Source organism: Ornithodoros turicata, chromosome 1 (genome assembly GCF_037126465.1).
Source record: "Ornithodoros turicata isolate Travis chromosome 1, ASM3712646v1, whole genome shotgun sequence".
In the NCBI taxonomy this organism is placed as follows: Eukaryota; Metazoa; Arthropoda; class Arachnida; order Ixodida; family Argasidae; genus Ornithodoros; species Ornithodoros turicata.
The window spans coordinates 16,043,368-16,061,887 of NC_088201.1; the positions used below are offsets into that span (position 1 = coordinate 16,043,368).

The 18,520-nt window shown below is 43.2% G+C and overlaps 2 protein-coding genes across 7 annotated transcripts in view; one reads left to right on the plus strand and one right to left on the minus strand.

The window, feature by feature from the left end:
• Positions 1-31: 31 nt before the first annotated feature.
• Positions 32-12,269, plus strand: LOC135377541 (probable cytosolic iron-sulfur protein assembly protein CIAO1 homolog). Of its 4 annotated transcripts, none has more exons than XM_064610046.1 (7): positions 32-269; positions 350-610; positions 2,817-2,905; positions 2,985-3,186; positions 5,622-5,709; positions 6,013-6,271; positions 12,139-12,269. In XM_064610046.1, exons 1-6 carry the CDS (start codon positions 140-142, stop codon positions 6,245-6,247), a joined length of 1,005 nt encoding a protein of 334 aa, XP_064466116.1. In that variant the 5' UTR covers positions 32-139; the 3' UTR covers positions 6,248-6,271; positions 12,139-12,269. The 4 variants fall into 4 exon arrangements, with proteins under 4 accessions (XP_064466116.1, XP_064466114.1, XP_064466115.1 ...); XM_064610044.1 differs by lacking the exon at positions 12,139-12,269 and adding an exon at positions 6,799-10,606; XM_064610045.1 differs by lacking the exon at positions 12,139-12,269 and adding an exon at positions 10,498-10,606.
• Positions 10,107-18,520, minus strand: part of LOC135377540 (solute carrier family 49 member A3-like) — a 47,791-nt gene continuing 39,377 nt past the window's right edge. For 2 of the 3 annotated variants that reach the window (XM_064610039.1, XM_064610040.1), the window contains exons 3-12: positions 16,755-16,948; positions 13,830-13,988; positions 13,312-13,525; positions 13,014-13,099; positions 12,806-12,943; positions 12,200-12,313; positions 11,380-11,532; positions 11,157-11,317; positions 10,911-11,029; positions 10,107-10,380 (exon numbers count right to left, since the gene is read on the minus strand). In XM_064610039.1, coding sequence (XP_064466109.1) covers positions 10,235-10,380; positions 10,911-11,029; positions 11,157-11,317; positions 11,380-11,532; positions 12,200-12,313; positions 12,806-12,943; positions 13,014-13,099; positions 13,312-13,525; positions 13,830-13,988; positions 16,755-16,838 — 1,374 coding nt within the window. In that variant the 5' untranslated portion in view covers positions 16,839-16,948 and the 3' untranslated portion in view covers positions 10,107-10,234. The remainder of the gene's footprint in view (positions 10,381-10,910; positions 11,030-11,156; positions 11,318-11,379; positions 11,533-12,199; positions 12,314-12,805; positions 12,944-13,013; positions 13,100-13,311; positions 13,526-13,829; positions 13,989-16,754; positions 16,949-18,520) is intronic. The other variant, XM_064610041.1, reaches the window with a different exon arrangement.

Sequence of the window (18,520 nt, forward strand, 5' to 3'; positions counted from 1 at the left end):
CCAAGAAGGGTAAGCCAAATCCAAAGCCGCTATCGTGTTTTGATTTCAGTGTGAGCGCACGTTTAGTTGTTTGTTGGTCGAAACTACTGTAATCTTTTGCGGTTAGTTTCGTTCCAGTTTCGTAGATCATCGTCCCAGTATGCACGTTACGGCTATTGCCACCTTGGAGGGACATCAAGATAGAGTTTGGTGTGTGGCATGGAATCCTTCTGGCACGATTCTAGCAAGCTGTGGCGGCGATAAGAGTATCAGGCTTTGGGGTCGGGAAGGTATGTTCGTTCCTAGCTGGGATGGAATGCAATGTACAAACAGAAGAAAAAAAAGCTTAACGCCTATTATTTGCTTTCAGGAGATCACTGGGTGTGCAAAACAATACTCGCAGAAAGTCATCAGCGCACTATCAGAAGCATCTCATGGTCGCCATGTGGAGATTTTTTGGCATCAGCCAGTTTTGATGCGACCACTTGCATTTGGGACAAAAAAAGTGGCGAGTTTGAGTGCAATGCAACGCTAGAAGGGCATGAAAACGAAGTGAAAAGTGCTGCGTGGTCTTCCTCGGGACGTTATCTCGCAACGTGCAGTCGGGATAAAACTGTTTGGGTATGGGAAGGTTAGCCCCTTTTCTTTATTGTAAAACCATGTGACAGCTTAGCTTATGTTGTCCGGAAATCTTCGCTGAAATGTTCCTGCAAAAGTTCTCTTCCTCCACAACTTTTTAAATAAGCTATTTTAATTGCCATATCGGTTCATTTTGTTTGTTACAGCTATGGTTCTGAGCTATAATGAGAGTCATCTAGCATAAATTCAAATTCTTGCCCAACACAGTGAGGCATGACATGCATCAAGTTTTTTCTTTTTGCTTTGGGGTTAAGTGTCTTATAAGGACCAAGCATATGGTTTTACATTTCTCCCACCCTGTCGTTCGTGGCTGACAAATAACGAGAGGTTTTAGAAATCCAGTTTCCAAGAAGGATAGGTACTGACTGCTGCCAATGTCTCAAAGTGAGCTGCATGGTAGTGCTTAATACGGGATGCCAAAAATGTGGCAGTCTTAATAGAGGAATAGAATAATATGGTGTCCTTGCATGTACGTTTCGGGACACAGGTGTAATTATACGCTGTGAACTGCATATAAATTTTTTCAACATTATTATACCAATATTTACGCTTCAAAAAAGTTTTTCGTGGTCATGTTGTGACTCTGAAAGCCCCAGATGTAGTACAGTTGAGTTACATTGCTTCCAGATGGCACTGCATATGGCAATTATTATCTAGAATCGCCTCATTACTGGGCTGCTTGACCGAGCTACACATTTGTGGCCGTGGCCACTTCAGGAAAATGCTTTTGAAAAGAGAGAGATTATTGCTGGAAACAGAGACAAAGAGAGTGCAGCAGCTCAGTGCCAAGAGTTTTTTTTTTTTTTAAACCAGCAGCCTCTGTATCAACATTTTGTAAGCAGTGTTGGTGTTTATCTCCATACGGTGAAGCTGCATCACTTTTTGTTTTGTTTTTTGTCACTTTTTTGGTGAGTTTTTGGTTTAAACTGAAAAAGAAAAAGCGGATAAAGGTATGCCGGACTTGTTTTTTGAAATCCGGTTTTAACCAAAAAAAGGGAAGTATCCTAGGCCACTACAGCACACACAGCGAGCTGTATTGGCTGCGGCCATCTTGGACCAAAACGATAGCAGACGAGCGTTCAGTCTTGAGAGAGCTGAGAGAACTGCGGCTAGCTGGTGCAGATCCATAGCATAGCAAAACCCCCGAGCGTGAGGGAACACTAAGAAGAATGACACGAAAGCTCTGAGCCTTCGTGTTGTGTCGTTCTTCTTCGTGTTCCCTCAAGCTCGGGGCTTTGCAATGCTATGGAGCGTTCAGTGTTTGGATAAATGGCAAGCTTTAGCTTGTGCAGCGCTTTACCTCGCCAGCTGAACAGTTTCGGGAGTGTACATGGCATTTTACAAAACCGAGGATTGTCAACAAAACAGAGTGAGCGTGCATTAATAAAGCAATCTGGGCAAAGTATGTGTGCCTGTACTACGATACAGTAATTGCAGGATGGGTCACCACTATATGAATTCAAGCTTCCTGTTTGCTCAGGCTAAGAAGAGCATGTCAGTATCTTGCTCGCCTATCGTGCTCGCATGCTCACCTGCTTGCTTGCTGCTTGTTTCTTCTCTCTTGCTATTGTGCGTGACAGCACTATGAAAGCAACAAAGTATTTCTTGCAATTATGTTGCGGTCACACTGTTGGCTCAATCACAGAGTTTCAGGGTTGTCATCTTTTCATGTGTTAGTAGCATGTTCAGGATATGCCAACTGTCATATGAGAAGGTGACAGTGGTGCTATTTAGGGCTGTGCTGTCATAGGGAATATGATATTGACAGCACAGTCCTAAGCGCAATGTTTTCTGCATTGGTGACAATGATGGCAATATCTCGGTGCTCGCACACACGAAAAGCAAGACGAGGACCACACGATCTTGCGCTGATTGTAAATCCTATACACCTCACCGGGAGAGACTGGTATACTTTTGTGTGAATATGTATTTGCTGAAAGAACCAAAAATTTCCTTTCCAGATAAAATCCAAAGGTAAACTGAAATTTAAAAAAAAAATTGAAGCTGAAAAGATCCAAACTCTATTCATATGAACGTTATTCATGTATCTTGTGGTTCTGAGCTATTCACAGAAAAAAAAAAAAATTAGAACTGGTGTGGCAAGTGCGTTCAATCTCCCATGCCGGTCACTTTGATTCCAAGCCTGATGGCATTGATACTCTATGTCATGTTTTTTTTGTTTTGTTTTTGCCTTCCAGTATACGGTGATGATGAATATGAATGTGCCTCTGTTCAAACTTCACACACACAAGATGTGAAAAGGGTACTCTGGCACCCAAGCAAGGAGGTAATCAACACTATTAGAGCTTGGATAGTAATGTTTGAAATCCACATTGTTTGTTAAGTGATGACCATTCTCAATCTAGGTTCTTGTGTCTGCAAGTTATGACAACACCATTAGGTTTTTTAAAGAAGATGGAGACGATTGGGCCTGCTTCTGCACTGGGAGCTCACATACATCTACAATTTGGGGAATCTCATTTGAGAAGGACGGCAGGAGGCTGGCATCATGCAGTGAGGACAGAACGCTAAAAATCTGGAAGGAGTATCCTCCACAAAATCCAGAAGGTGAATCAGCTATTGTATTTCAAAATACAGGGTGTCGAATAATGGTACTGTGATATTACAAGTAAGGTTAGTCTGCGCAGCGTGACGACATGTTGCACGTGCCGCAGGGTAGGACTGCGGATAATTTCGACCACCAGGGGTTCTTTTGACGTGCGCCGGAGCTAGGGTTGCCACCTTTCGTAGTGAAAAATACCGGCTGAGGGAGAGGAGGTGGAATAGAGGGAAAGGAGGAAATGTTTGCGGGAAAGGGAAAGTGGGTGAGGGGTGGAGAGTATACAGAGAGAGAGAGAGAAAGAAAGAACGAGTGTACTCGCTCAAGACAACAATGATAATAATAATGAATACCTAAGACAACGACTGGTGACTACAGAGTTGGGTCTGTGCTCCAGATTTATTCAAGCTGTAGTGGAATGTTGAAAGGAAAACCCCGTAAAAGCCGATGTGAAAGGTGTTGAGCCACAAATACCGGGAAAAGGCCGCCGGTATCACCTTCCTACCGGCAACCGGCAGAGCGAGTGAATAACCGGCCGTGCCGGTATAATACCGGCCTGGTGGCAACCCTAGCCAGAGCGGACGTGCGCCGGTAGCTGAGTCGGTAGCGTGCTGGCTTGTTGAGCTCAAGATCGCGCGTTCGACAGGGTGTCGAGAAGTGTAAAAAAATATCAGTGTAGAAGAAAACAGTGCTTTACCTTGGACTAGTTCGTAATCCATAGACCTGAAAATTTTCGAGAGCAGAAACAACTGTTACGTCGACGGGAAGGACGGACGGGGGAGAACATGTGCACACAACACGTGCTAACTATCAACTGTTTATTTTCAGACATGGCAGAAATGGAAAATTGCTGAAAATAAACAGTAGATAGTTGCCACTCATTGTGTGTACATGTTCTCCCCTGTCCCTCTGTCCCGTCTACGTAACGGTCATTTCAGCGCTAGAAAATTCCCAGATCTGTAGAAGAAAAGCCATTTGACATTGCATGGTTAGTGTTTTGTGTCTGTGGTCTGATATCGATGGCCATGCTTGTGATGTTGAAACTGACAATAATGTGCACAAAGTGCATGAAATAAAACTCTTCAAGTCTGGGAACAGCTTCACAAAGAGAACTGTCATCTCGCAAGACTTCAATACAGACTTCTTGTTTTGTCGAACACATATAAAAACAGCATTTCTTGAGTCCAAGCACATACAGGGTGTCCCAGAAAACGTGTCATTGAATTATAATAAAAAAACTACGCCACCTAGAATCAAGCGGTCAACAGCATTTGTTCTTATTAGGTTTTTGCCACCTTCTAATGTGAATGACATGTACTCCAAGTTTAATTATGTAAATATTTGCGAACTGAACTCGGAAATTTGCCAAGTAAAGGTCACTTTTTTACCGCACCAATATGAAGAGCGTGCCGTATTCACTCAAATTCATGATAATTCACAGTGATATTCACGAGCTATCCCATCGGAAAAAATAGCCGAGTATCATGGTTTTCGGAGCACCGGACCATAGCGCGCGATGACTTTTTGAGCGCAGTCGCTCTCAATGCGACGAAAGGAGGTTCCGAAGCCAGCCCTCAGAGTGCTAGTAGAAAAAGTAACAGTTCCTAAAATTGGGAGAGGGAAAGCATTATCCCAGCGAAAGTCGGACGTGATAAGCCGTGCCTGTTTTATCTCTTTCTGCGGTGTCGGGGAGGGCTGGGTTTCCAACCTCCTTTCGTCGGACTGACAAAGATTGCACTGAAAACTTCATCGTGCGCTATTCTGTGCAACCTCTGTAGAGCATGGTGTTCGGCTATTTTTTCCGATGGGATAGCTCCCGAATATCCCTGTCAGTTATAATTAATTTGAGTAAGTTAGACACGCTCTTCACATTGGTGGGTTAAAAAAGTGACCTTTACTAGGCAAATTTCCGACTTAAGCTCGCAAAAATTTACATAATTAAACTTACGTTACACGACCTTCACATGAGGAGGTGGCAAAAACCCAATAAGAACAAATGCGATTGACCGCATGACTCTAGGTGGTGTAGTTTTTTTATTATAATTCAATGACACGTTTCCTGGGACACCCTGTATAGTGAAAGCTGCACCTGCGTGCAGTACAGTACTCCTTTAACCTTGCATTTTGGGGCCTCGTCGAAAGCTAGGTATGGAATAATATATAATGTCCTTCTATTCTGGTCCAGTATGTCCATTTTTACACGTGAGTATGGACACTCCAGCTCTACTTGTAGAAGCCATACCTCATTATCTTTCACGATAACACCATCAGGTGTGGTGCGAGCTACGAGCCCTGGGAAAAGCGTCCGCTCCTCCCGCTAGGGGATTCGCTTGCTGCGCCCCTATAGGCGCTGCACAGGGCATTATAAGTTGCATGGATAGGAAGAACAGACAAGAATTATGTGTTTTATCCCTTACAATATCTTAAGAGTTTTCTCTTCCAGGCGTCGCAACAATTGGTGAAGATCCGACATGGAAGTGTATTTGTACAGTATCTGGTTTCCATCCACGGACAATATATGATGTTCAATGGTAAGATCGTACTAAGGTTCTTTACAATAGTAAGGTGGGATTACTAGGTATATTGTTACAAGCTATTGTAAAGATGTACCGTTCCAATATACTGTTGACACCACTGGTGATCGTAAAGAGTAGACAGTGCTAGCTGATACATGTATGTAGAAAATGTTAAATTAGTGAATGAATACTGGTCTTGCAAAATTGTAGAACTTTCACTTTCTATGTACTAAAATGAGAAGAAAAAAAATCGTGTACTCAAAATAAAGCTGCTTGGGAAGGTATAATTTCAAAATCATGTTGGTTTCCTTACAACAGGTGTCCCAACACGGGCTTGATTGCCACTGCATGTGGTGACAACATCATCCGCATTTTTGCAGAAGACAGTGCCAGTGACTGTGAGTCACCTACGTTCAGCTTGGCAGCCACTATCTCAGACAGTCATGAGCAAGATGTCAATAGCATTGCGTGGAACCCCAAAGTTCCTGGACTATTGGCGTCCGCGAGCGATGACGAGAAGGTTCGCCTTTGGCAAGTTGTACAAGACTCCTAAAAGCTTGTGCAAAAGCACACGTAGGTAAGTATGGTGCTTACGGATATGGAGGGATGAGAGTTTTATGTAGGGATGTGTTTGTATTGTGAAGACCATACCTGTACTGCTGGGTTTCAGGATAGCTTTCAACTGTAGCAAAATGACAGCCTTCTGTATTGATCAAATATACTGGTTTGGCATAACATAAAGGTAAAAGCTGTGGAAGACAGACATATGTGTGTTAATATGGGCTCCATCCCAAGCACACGAGACACCTGTCCGAATATGAAAGTTCCGATTGCAGTTGTCGTGTATTTTAACGACACCTTGGGAAACGACTTCTGTAGCTGTTACCTTGCATTAGATTTGACAGTAATATGTCAATACTCTAGAAATTAATTCAATGTTACAGCGAAAGCAATCTCCTGTTTCGACCACTTATTCATCCAGTTCCACACAAATATCGCACGCAAAAATCTGGTATGTTTCAAGAGCTATAAAGTAGGGCGATGTTGGGTGGGAAAGCAGATTTCCAGGTGGAAAACTAGAATAAAGCGCTTCTCGCATTACAGATGAACACGAGATGCCGAGCGGGTGAACAGTTCATACCGTTCTGCAGTGCCCATATTGGTGGTGGGTAGAACCAGGTTTAACTCTACGACACAAGGCTCTAAGAGCACAAAGAGCTGCTTACATCAGCTTACATCACAGGTAAAAAGTGTATACATCACGATGTGTCAAAGTATGTGCAAACTGCAAACTGTTGAAGGTACACACACGTTCTACATTACGGGAGCGAGCGCAATGTCACCCTTTGCCACTTAATCTCTTCCGCAGGTGCATTTCTTTCACGTCGCTGTTTTTCGGTTAGTAATCATTAGAGCCTGAAGTTTTCGGGAAATTTTTTTTTCTAAATTCGGGAGGTAAAAATCGGGTTAATAAACATGTGCACTAAATTCATGCGAATTCAGGTGAAAAAACTTACAGTATGCTAAATTCGGGGAGAAATCTGGCTCAGTTGCTCAAACTAACTGTAGTGGCTTGGTACAAAAGGTGATGTAACTGCATTTGCTGTCAAACAAGAAAGTTAGTGCATTCCTACAGATGTCCCAGTGAGGGAAACTTGCCGGGTAAAAATCGGGTTTCACCCCAAAGAGGCAACCTTCAATTCAGCGTGCAAATTCGGGGAAGAATCTGGTTAAACCCTAAAACTTCAGGCTCTAGTAGTAATGCAACGCACTGCAATCTCTGCATGACGAATTGAAGATAGAATGCTTGATTGACTATCTGCAGCAGTAATCATTCCAGAAATGCTCCTGAATTAGATGGAAATTGATGTTCTGATGAAGGATCTCTTGTTCATCAGTTTCTCTCTGATGTTCTGAGGCTGGAACACAGAAGAAAGGACAACACAACATACAAGCCTTAAGTGCCTAAGAACAATGAGAGAAGGAAGTCACTGAAACTAGCATAGCTCAGTTGGTAGCGCACTGGACTGGCAATCCAGAAGATGTGGGTTCGAGTCCTACAGCTGGCTAACCTTTTCAGTGACTTCCTTCTTTCATAGTTCCTGAATTATCTACAACTACAATGGAGGCACCAAAATCTTAATTTATGTAAACAATGAGAATTAGCCGAGGCAAGCCACAAACATGGATGACGCAAACACGTAAGCCTCCAACGCCCAAGAGTCAGTCCTGGCATCATCACCCTTTTCCTGAGTTGTTTGATTTCCTTAATTTATGTGTTGCTTCGAAGTAATTTGTCAGCATGGTATATAATGGCCCTAGACCCAAGTTGAGTCTTTCTAGTGCAACACTGCTATTGTGCTTTGTAGGCCAGGGCATCAAACTTTTGCAACTGTTTGACAAGTCATGTTTCTGTTTCAACCATGACACTACATTGTTGATGACACCTACATAGGAGCCCATATGTCCAGTATTTTAAATTCTTTCTGCATGTCATGTCAAGCCAATGTATTCTATCAACATAGATCTCTTGTGGCTCTTGGTCAATATTTAAAATGCAATTTTTAGCTGTAGCTGTCTGTATCATGCAGTTTGCGTTGCATTGTTGAGACCTTGCACTGCAGTTGAATTATGCTTTTGGTGGGTATATTTTAGGAATTGATTGATCTTAGACATGAAAATGGGTTCCATGTTGAAAGTTTTTTGGTGATTACATCTTAAGAAGGGAAGTCTTGTTGAGACAAATTAGAAATATCATCTTGTCATAGTTTTCTCACAGCAAGCTGTCCTCTTGAGCTTGCTAAGCGTGAGAAGAAGCACATTACCGGCTACTTTAAGATGTGTTTGTCTAAGTTACATTATATTATTCATCATTATCTTTAGAATAAACCCGTGAGCAACACCATACTTTGGGCTTCACAGACGTTTTTGCAAATGTGCCTTTTTGAAGTGCAAATACTATAAATTCCAGAACAAATGTGCATTCAAAGCTTAGGACTAGTCCATGAAAATTATTGAGAGACTTCTATATATCTACATACATGTACATATTTACCACACTTCTGTTGAGCCCTGCTGCAAGGGGGTGGTAATTAAGGAATCACGCGATGGAAAATCATCCCACGCATTACTCTCCTCTTTCTGCTCTGCATTAGTGCACATGACACTTGGTAGACACTAGCCTTTTTGTTTGTTACTTGTTTTTAGCAGGCGTCTCCCAACATTTCATCCGCACCTAATATTTTGAAATACGTACTCCGATCACAGGTGGACATCCTGTTAAAACCTAATAGATAGTGGTAGGTTCTGTAACAGTTATAAGATGCCTTGATTTTTAATAGTGAAACGTAAAGAAATGTTTAACCCTCTGTCCTCACAAAGAAGCTGATGATCCTACAAGTTGTGTATGAAGGTTAAGCACTTACTTTTAGGCATGTGCTACTATATAAGTTTCTTTGCATTTGCTGTATCTGAAGGATAGCATAGAAGCCCATTGTTAAAATACAGCATAAGTAGGGGTGTGCGAATCCGAATATATTAAGTCGAATCGAATATCGAATATTCGTGCAAAATTTACAATATGCGACTTTCGCACTAAACGTTTCCATTTTGTAGCCCATGGCTTTGGAGTAATTTTTCTGGCATTAACTGTCACAAGAGAGACATGCAATTCTTCTGCTAAAAGCCCCTACTCTTTAATTTTACATGAGAGTGCTTCCCGCTTTTCAGGTGAGCCTACACTTACTGGAGTACTGGAGTGGTTACCTTCATTTCAAAATTTTATATCAGGCAGTAGCATATTATACGGATGAGGTTGTAATTGTTTCAGACAACCACAGGGCGTTTGTGAAACAACTGGCATCCTGCCTCAGCTTTGACATGAACACCCTTTAGTTTCTTTGCACTCGTCCTAGGAAGTTGCACTACTGAAATTTTAGACTTAAGGGACATCTTTAAGACACCCTTCTTGTTTGTGAGATGTAGTCATTATTCAAGAGTCCTAACTTTTTAAAGGCAACCTCACAGACATCAAATCAAGTCCTTCGTCGGCACTGCTAAACTGCATGTGGGAGGGGCGCCACCCCGTCCACAGACGATGTCTACAAAACTAACTTTGGATAACTTTATCTTAAACTAAACACTGTCCCCACTGTGTTGGTCCTGCAGCAAGGGCAATTTCGTAAAGGAGGCTTCACCTCATGCACGGAAGCATCAGTTGAAGCCCACTTTCGGGTTGTGTCGTTCATATTCGTGGAATAGTCGAATATTCGAAAAATCGAATATTGGATATTCGATTCGCGAATCGAATAGTTCCAGCGTTTGATATTCGATTCGAATTTGAGAACTCGAATATTCGCACACCCCTAGTTATAAGCTATGGTTATGAGTTATTACACAAATGTGCCTGCACATATGGTAAAAGGTTCTTGCAACAGTGTTTGCAGTGAGACTCAGCAATTTTAGTTTAATCAACACTGTGGTACATTTGGAAAGCAGCGTGTTCATTTAGTTGGCAGAGCATAATGTAAAACTGAGAAGTTCATATTTCCACTGAGCGTCTGATGTTGAGTATTCTTTGAAGACGTGCAACCATTTCGATTCTGGATCTTTTGAAGTCTGTTTCAAAGAACACTATGAAAAGAATGGAGGACAAAGCTTGAAGCCCTGCTATGCACAAGAAGGGATCTGAAAGAAATATTTTTATAGCTATTACATTTCACGTAAGAGAATTGAAAGAGGAATGCATTAGAACTGGTGATTGACAATTTTTGATCTGCTGAAAAGTGGTTATTGTGTTTCCAGCTCTGTACTTGATTGCATGTTGGTGAAACCACTACAACTGTTCAGATGGATTTTACACGGGATGCAGCTGGTAGAGGTGTGTGCTTCAATAAAAGCTATGTAGTTAGAACTAATGTTGGTGCCTGCACTTTATCTGCAACTGTGATAAAAGTTGCCACATCTTTGCTGCAATCCACATATGTTTCCTCACGCCTTCCTACATCTGAGGTTTCTGTTTTTAGAAGTGTGCAACTACAGGTGTGCTTTGACTTTGCACATTAGTAAGCCAAAAACTCCCAGTGTACACACATCAGTTATCGGCTACAGAGTAGAAGCAGTTCACATAGATAGGTCATACTCTTCTGCTGTAGCACAGGCATTTTCTGGGTCACCTTGTGCCAGATATTTTGCATGTATGAGAGGTTCTTCCTTACTTGTTAGATCATATGGTTTATACACCAGTGCATTTGTTGGGCAATTGCTGGCATTCACATGCAATATTGGTTTGCTCAAGCCTTCAAATATTCCTCTGTACACGATGATGAAAACTTGACTAGAAAGACAAAAGTGACATATGAGGCCTAACTTCGGGTAGTGCTTGTGTAAGGGTTTGCATATAAAAATATTGTTGATACGTATATGGATAATATGAGGGTATTGAAACATAAGATGTTACGTACCTTAGCAGAAGGATGACACCCATGCTAGCATATTCAGGAAGAAATGTATATGAACACTCATCACTTAGGTGAAGCCCTAATGTGAATGCAGGGAAGCCTACAAGCCCAATTATTATACAGATTATGGTGATACCAAATGTATATCTTTCAGTCAGCATGGTCTGCAAGCGAAATGTACACTGCTTTACTTTTCAAGCAGCTATATTATTGGAGTATGTCTTACCAGTGGCAGAAAAGAAATTGAAATACACATGGCACCGACTAGCAGCTTCCTGACATGGTTAACGTCTTTGTTTTTAGCCACCAAAATTCCTGCACTGCAGCTTGCAACAATTCCAGAGATGAGGAAACCTAGCAGCGTGATTAAGTTCATACTCTGTAAAATGAAATGGTCAATGAAAATGTCAATACAGTGCTCCTCATCAATGTCTACTACAGTGCAGACCATTTTTAACCAACCTCATGGGAGTTGCGATACAGTTTGTTTTGTCGTACTAATTTATTACTAGTATGTGCTAATGTATTACTAGTTTTGTACTAATTTATTACAAGCAACAGCACAGAACACAGACATGGTGCACTTGCAAAGAAAAGACATACACGCGAGCACGACTGTGTGGAGACACCAGGAAATTATCCGCGGAAAACAGTAGTGTAGTCAGAAAAATATTTTGAGAAAGGTTCTATGGGAACTCCTTATGAGGAGGAGGCTTTTCCTTTGCCAAATGCACTGTCATAGGCAAGATTTGTTTTTTTTTTTTAATTTTTAGCATTTTTTTTGGAGGGGGGTGGTTTGAGCCCCCCAAAACCGCCCCTGGCTATGCTACTGGTGGGAAACCTGTTTGGCAACCTGTGGGCAACGTGCTACAGAGTTCATTAATTTCAGATGTAGATTATTGCTCTTTATTCTGGATCCGTTTCAGCGGAACAAACGAATTGGAGGTTGTTTATTCGATAATCCTCAAAAACTACCTCATTTCAGAACCCAGCACTTCCTGCAACACATCATGCCAAAACGTGAATGTATAGAAATGGATCCTCACCCACTCATATCCTCTGAGACATAGCACCAGTTCAAGATCAATGACCAGATAAATAAAGAATGCGAGTTGACATGCCACACAGAGTGAGATAGTGCTGAGGGATTTGTTGGCAAACTGCAAAAGAAAAGGTTAGTGAATATCGTGAGTCTGCAACACTGAAACTGTTTAGTTTATCGAGGCTTTTTTTTAGAGGTTTTTGTGAACCCGTTTTAGGGAAATAGCTTTCAAGGGACAAGGGCAGCATATTCAGTTTTAGATATCGTTTCACCTGATTTCCGAAAGTTGTGTTTTATGTTAGCGTAACGCAGGGGTGTCCAATAGTTGGGTACATAAGAAATATTGTAGCACCGTTCATCTCAACCGGCATAGGCCGAACAATATCTACTGCTTTCATTGTTTGTCACAACCACTATAGAGGAAGGGTGCAGGGGTAGTCAGTCCCGACCCATGTGGTCCACGGTAATCGACCGTAGCACGTGTTTGTCACTGTGCTGAGTTACAATTTTTCCTTCTCGTAATCAACGCACCCATTCTATGATGCTACATTTTGAGGTAAAAAGAAAAAAAGTGCGTTAATTATGCGAGTAAACGTGGTATATGCATCACCGATTTTACGATGCTCTTTATGCTGAGCGGGACGACAGCTCTGCCGGTGTCACTTGGAGGCGAGGGAGGACGAGAACTTCTCACTGCAACCAATGCTATCAGGAAGGATGCAACGGAAATTCCACACCAGATATTGTTCTGCAACAAAAAATACAGCTAACGTGATCTGCAAAGCGGTAACGGGTTAACGATTACGAGTTCGCCTTACCAGTTTAGTAATGTCAGCTGCTCTGCGATCAGGGTAGGGCGGGTTCCACAGAAATATCTTTGTGAAGATTATGCCAATAAGATAGGCTACAGACGAAACAAAGGAAATTTGTTGGCTGAGAAAATTTGTTGCATAGTAGTTGGGAGTTCAATGTGCTTATGTAACTTGGCCACATACAATATGCTCGATGTGCCGAAGTCGTGAGCATTTCATAATCAAGGAAAAATGAACGCGACAGAATTTTAGGCGCAAGTTTGTCTTACATGTTCCAGGAATACTCCCTTGAACTTGCACTTACACAATGACCCCAAAGCGGTAGCAATAGGTCTCTCACGCGTGGGAAACCAGGCTGATGAAACATAAGTGGGAATGAAACAGATGAATGGCTTAGCAAGAGCTATGATGACATCTCCGACAACGCTGTTTGTGAAAGCTGCACTCTTAAAGATTGGGAGCGTGCTGATTGCCTTCCCGATGCTGCCAACAGCGTTCATCAAGCCTCCAAGCCAAATCTGCAATGTCAAATACTACCTTCAGTATACTATGAAACTCTAGAAGGAGCCATACACACGTGATGACTGTCTTTGATTTTTTTTATTTTAACAACTGCAATGTCGAATAGGTTGATAGTAGTAGTGTATACAGGCTGAATAAATAAATAATTAAAAAGCAAAAATTCTCAAACTTTGAATGCCGCAATACCTTTAGATCGGTTTTTATGCGCGACAGCTCCTGATGGAATCACTTGTTCCTTTAGTTACTTGAAATATTATCTAGCAAAGAAGACATTGAAGGGGTAAATGGCGCAGAACTCACCGATGATCGAAGCCCAACAGCATCAATGATGAATATTGATGGAATGCCAGATAGTATTGGCAACGCTTGCATCACCAGTGCAACAGTTACTACGTAGGTGTGATCAACCTGATAGACTGTTTTAGCTCCTTCCAACAGTGATATATAGGAGAAGGTGTTCTGTAATATATAAGTACAACAGGGTCATTCCACGCCAAATGATCCAAACATGCCTGTCGACCATCACCGACATTTTTTTTTTTTTTTTTTTTTTTTGTGCAGGTTTGCTGCGGTTTGCTTGTCTTTGGGCTCTGAGGGGAGAGTAGTTTGGAAGGTCTCTGTTCAAGAGATATTTTCTTCAATATTTGAAAGCGCTGGAGAGTTTGCGCCGAGGAGGAGAAGTCTTTATTTTTAAAAAATTCGATGTTAGCGCCGCGAAGCAACTGTGGCCATGAGCGGTGTACGGACATGGACAGATGGAGAGAGGACAGCAGGAAGAAGTGGGGACGGAGGGGGGGGTTAGTATGCGTCCTGGGCAGACTTCAGAGGGAACTGCGCCGGACATTCGTCTGGATAGTATGCCGGAAAACCTAGGGAAAATCCCATACAGCACAGCCAGTGTCGAACCCGCATCGCCTCCCAGTCCCTGCGTGGAAAGCGGTCATCCTAACCACTATGCCTCGGGAACTGGTGAGTGGGGAAAGTGTACTTTTCATTTTCGCGATTTTTTGTATTGCTTTGAGACACAGCCCAACGGGAAGCACGATCCCTCCCCTCCCCCGCGATAGCCGTGACGTTGCAACGGCACGACTACGGCGAGCAGTTACATCAGCACCACCTCCACCACCAAAGTGATGTTTAGGTCATTGGAAGGTGTGACGGCCTAATTTTCAGGCCCGTGCCCGGCTGCTACGGCCCGCACCAGACCCGGGCCCGACGTCTTCTATAGATTTACAGCCCGGGACCGGCCCGAGCCAGACTCCGCCGGCCCGGGCCCAGCCCGTACCCGACTGTTTCCATGCTCAGGCCCGGTCCCAGCCCGCCTCTGCTCTATATGTTCTCGAGTCCCGGAGGCGTATTTAGATTTACTAAAGAGCACAGCGCAGCGAGGTACACTCGAACGGATCAGCTGTGTTTGTTTCTCTGCCGGCAAGCCGCGCTCTGCTTTGTGCTTGCTTGCTTGGGAAGGCAACGTGCAGCGGCGCGTGGGCGATATGTATGTACCTTGCGGTCCAAGAGAGGCTCATCTCCGCTCTATTGCGCATGCACCGGTGTTAGTTCCCCTTTCTCGAACTCTCACGCGAACGAACTATGTCAGAACACCTAACCTAACTGACCCTCGTGTGAAATCCAGACCCATTACACGAAATAAGCATGATCACATATAAAAAAGTGATAGTTCTCAGATGAGAATACCATGATATCCCATACCCAAAGGGGGAAAAAAAAGTGACACGAAAATTCAGCTGTCCAGTCTCGTGAAATATGTTCGCGTACATGCCCGACCATGGCCGGCGTTGTCAAGCCCGTACCCGCCCGGGCCCGGTGGCTGAAACCCGAGCCCGGCCCAGGGCTTTCCTTATTTTTGTACTGTGCAGCACAACCGTCTGTGAAGTAATACACGTTGAAGGAAAGAACAAAGTTGTTTGCTCGCGCATGTAAAGTAGTAGTTTTGTAGTTTCTTAGGAGGACATAGTGGAAGCATTCTACAATCGAATTACACAATGGTACTATTTTTATCTGGACCGCCACACTCCGAAAACCCAGTTCGAAAATTGCCAAAATTGCGAAACTTTCGTTTTCAAGTGTCGCTAGCGCGGGAGATACTACTCAGGGAAAAAAAAAAGAAACATTTTGGGCACACCTGGAACACCATACAGCATGAGACCGTGTTTATTTTACCGTTGAATTCTAAAATGAAGGCGGTAGAAAATGACAGAGTGAAAATCGCGTCCTATTAGAGGGAATCCTATTTTGCATGAGGTGTACGGGGTAGAGTGTCGCACCTCCCACTGACATAAAATCAAATTCAGAAAGTCATAGAATTAAGCACGAACCAATTAATCGCGAAAGTGTGAAGTACACTTTTCTCACTCGGCGCAACCTTTCGAGCGCTTTCAAATATTGAAGAAAATGTATTTTGAACAGAGACCTTCGAAACTACTCTTCACTCGAAGCCCTCTACTAGCACAATTAAAAATAAATAAATAAATAAATATCGGTGATGATCGGGCGGCATGTTTGGATCATTTGGCGTGGAATGTGCGACACAGCAGTGAATGACCACAAATCCCAGCTCCTTCTAAAATGCGCGCTGTGCTCCCGGTCGCCGCGGTTTCGGCTGATTTGCATATCAAAATTAGGCGATGAATATTTCAACGCACGTTCGCGTTTCAGGATTTTTAAACTATGGAATGACTTTCAACGAGGATCGTCTCCCCATCCTGCTACCTTCATTTTTTTTTTCTTGCTCGAAATTGCCTAATTAAAGAGTTAACGAATTTTTGGGTAATTATAGTCATCTTGTAGTTACATACTTTCTTCGAGAAGATGTCCACCTGGCGGATATAAATTTGACGATTTATATGTACGTGCTTGTCTAAGGATTTTCAAAAAAGAGGGTGGATTCAAATAACGATCGCCTCCGATTCTGCTGTCACGCATTTCCCCGAAAACACCTAATTAAAAGTTCATTAATGAATTTTAGGTAATTAGTCGTCCAGTAGTTACATGCGCTTTCCCACTGGGTGTCCGCTTTGGCCGCATAACCCACCTGCAAAAGCGGCATCTGTGTAGCTCAAATAGCGTTTGCATTAAAAAAATTCGTGCAGACGGTCTTGGGACTAACGTAAATGACAGGCTGGACAAAAAAAAAAAAAAAAAAAGGTGGTATTGCATATCATGCCAAAATTGCAAGTTGCTATGATTTGAAGTCGGTTGCCTTACCGCTGCATTGGAGATGTTGAGCACACACACGGAGAATAAAACCAACCACCTTCGTTTGTACCACGTAAACTCCGTACTGTCCATCTCTGCTTCGATGGGTACATGTGTGCGAGTTGGTCACCAGTCTGGTATTGACTGCTGAGATAGCACTGCGTCACAGCTAGCGATTGTTCTCAGTGATCAGGTCTCCCATTCTTTGGTGATATGGACAGTGATAGCCTAGATTAGTCCATGAGATAACGCACTGAAGCAGACCATTTGGTGCCGCCACACAACAAGAAATTTGAAGTCCACCCACATGGAAACAGTGTTGCCCACCTTGGGGGCACAAAACACATGGCGACTTTGTTCTCTCCAAATTGTTTACATAATGCATGTAGTCGTTTCCTATTAGTATGAGACGAAGTTGTGACTTTAATGAAATTCTTGTCACACAATGAGTTTATAACGTTATCACGGCTACGCACAATTCAACATTGTAAGTACTCAGCACGGCGTTTGCTGACAAGCAAGGCTCGGGACCGTTAGTTTTTGGGGTTCGGTTCAAGGTTATCGGTTCGGTTCGGGTTCAGCGCAACCAAAATAAGGGTTTGAACCGATATTAATCGGTTCGAACCGGTTTACGTGTGCTGTGCTAATCAGTGTACCACATGTGAGAGGTAATAACAAGTTCCGGCGATGCTCCCTCTTTCCTCCTTCCTTCCTCTTACTCCCTCACCTCTACACTTCATAGGTGCAAAGAACCATGCAGTTCACAGCAGATCATCCTTTACTGTACCGAAAAGTGCTGGGAAATGGCGTACAGCATACCATTGCACTCCATCGCAAAAGGCTATCGCCAATAGACCTCTCCCTGTTTGTAAACAAATGACGTCAGAGTGTTCGACAGCGCCACCAGTTTGGTAGACTTGAACTACGCTCGAAGCTAGGAGGGGCGAACAAGGTCGCGCCCGAAAGCCACGGTCTTGAGGGGATTACGATGGTCCCTGAAAGGGACGCGACCTTCGGTCCTACTTTTATTTCAATAGGAGGCAGCCAACAAGTTCCCATTCATGGAACCCAGCCCTCCCCTTCCGATTTGTTTCGGTTTCAGTCTGTCTACCAACGTCATGATGACGTTTCTCGGGTAGAAGTCTATTTCTGAAGAAAAAAAGAGAAGAAAGCGATCACTTGGTAGATAGGAGTATCCCAGAGTCCCATACGCAGGCCGGCACGCTGCAACCCGTTGAAAAGAGGGCGAGAGGCCGCTCCTGTGTTTCCTTCCTCCATGCTCTGGACCACACGCCAACCTCTTTCCCGTGGTCGCTAGAGGTTTGCGTTGCTTGTGGATGTCACTGTGAACTATTAAAATTTACGTCGCCTTCACACTGCGACGCTGAATGAAAGAAGCCGAGGCAACAATGCAAAGTACAGCTGTCGTGTAGCACATCTCTCTCTCTCTCTTTTAATTTTATTTTTTTACACCTCGAGTCACAAAAATGTACAGGGATGGCGTGAACCTTTTGGAGGTGAGGCTGTAGGAGGTGCATGGACTCACCACTTCTTGGTTTATCAATTTGTCCGCTTTATGAATTCGGCAAGATTCCGAGCGATGTAGTGAGCTGGTACGCGGCAGTCGAGTGGGAAGGTATAGGCGTTTTTACCGTCTCGCGAACCGGTTACCGCATCATATTTTTTCGGTTCAGTTCCGGTTAGTTCAAGGGGAGAGAAAAAATGTTTACAGTTCGGTTCAGGTTCGGTACGGCAAAAAATATAACTTTTTTGCG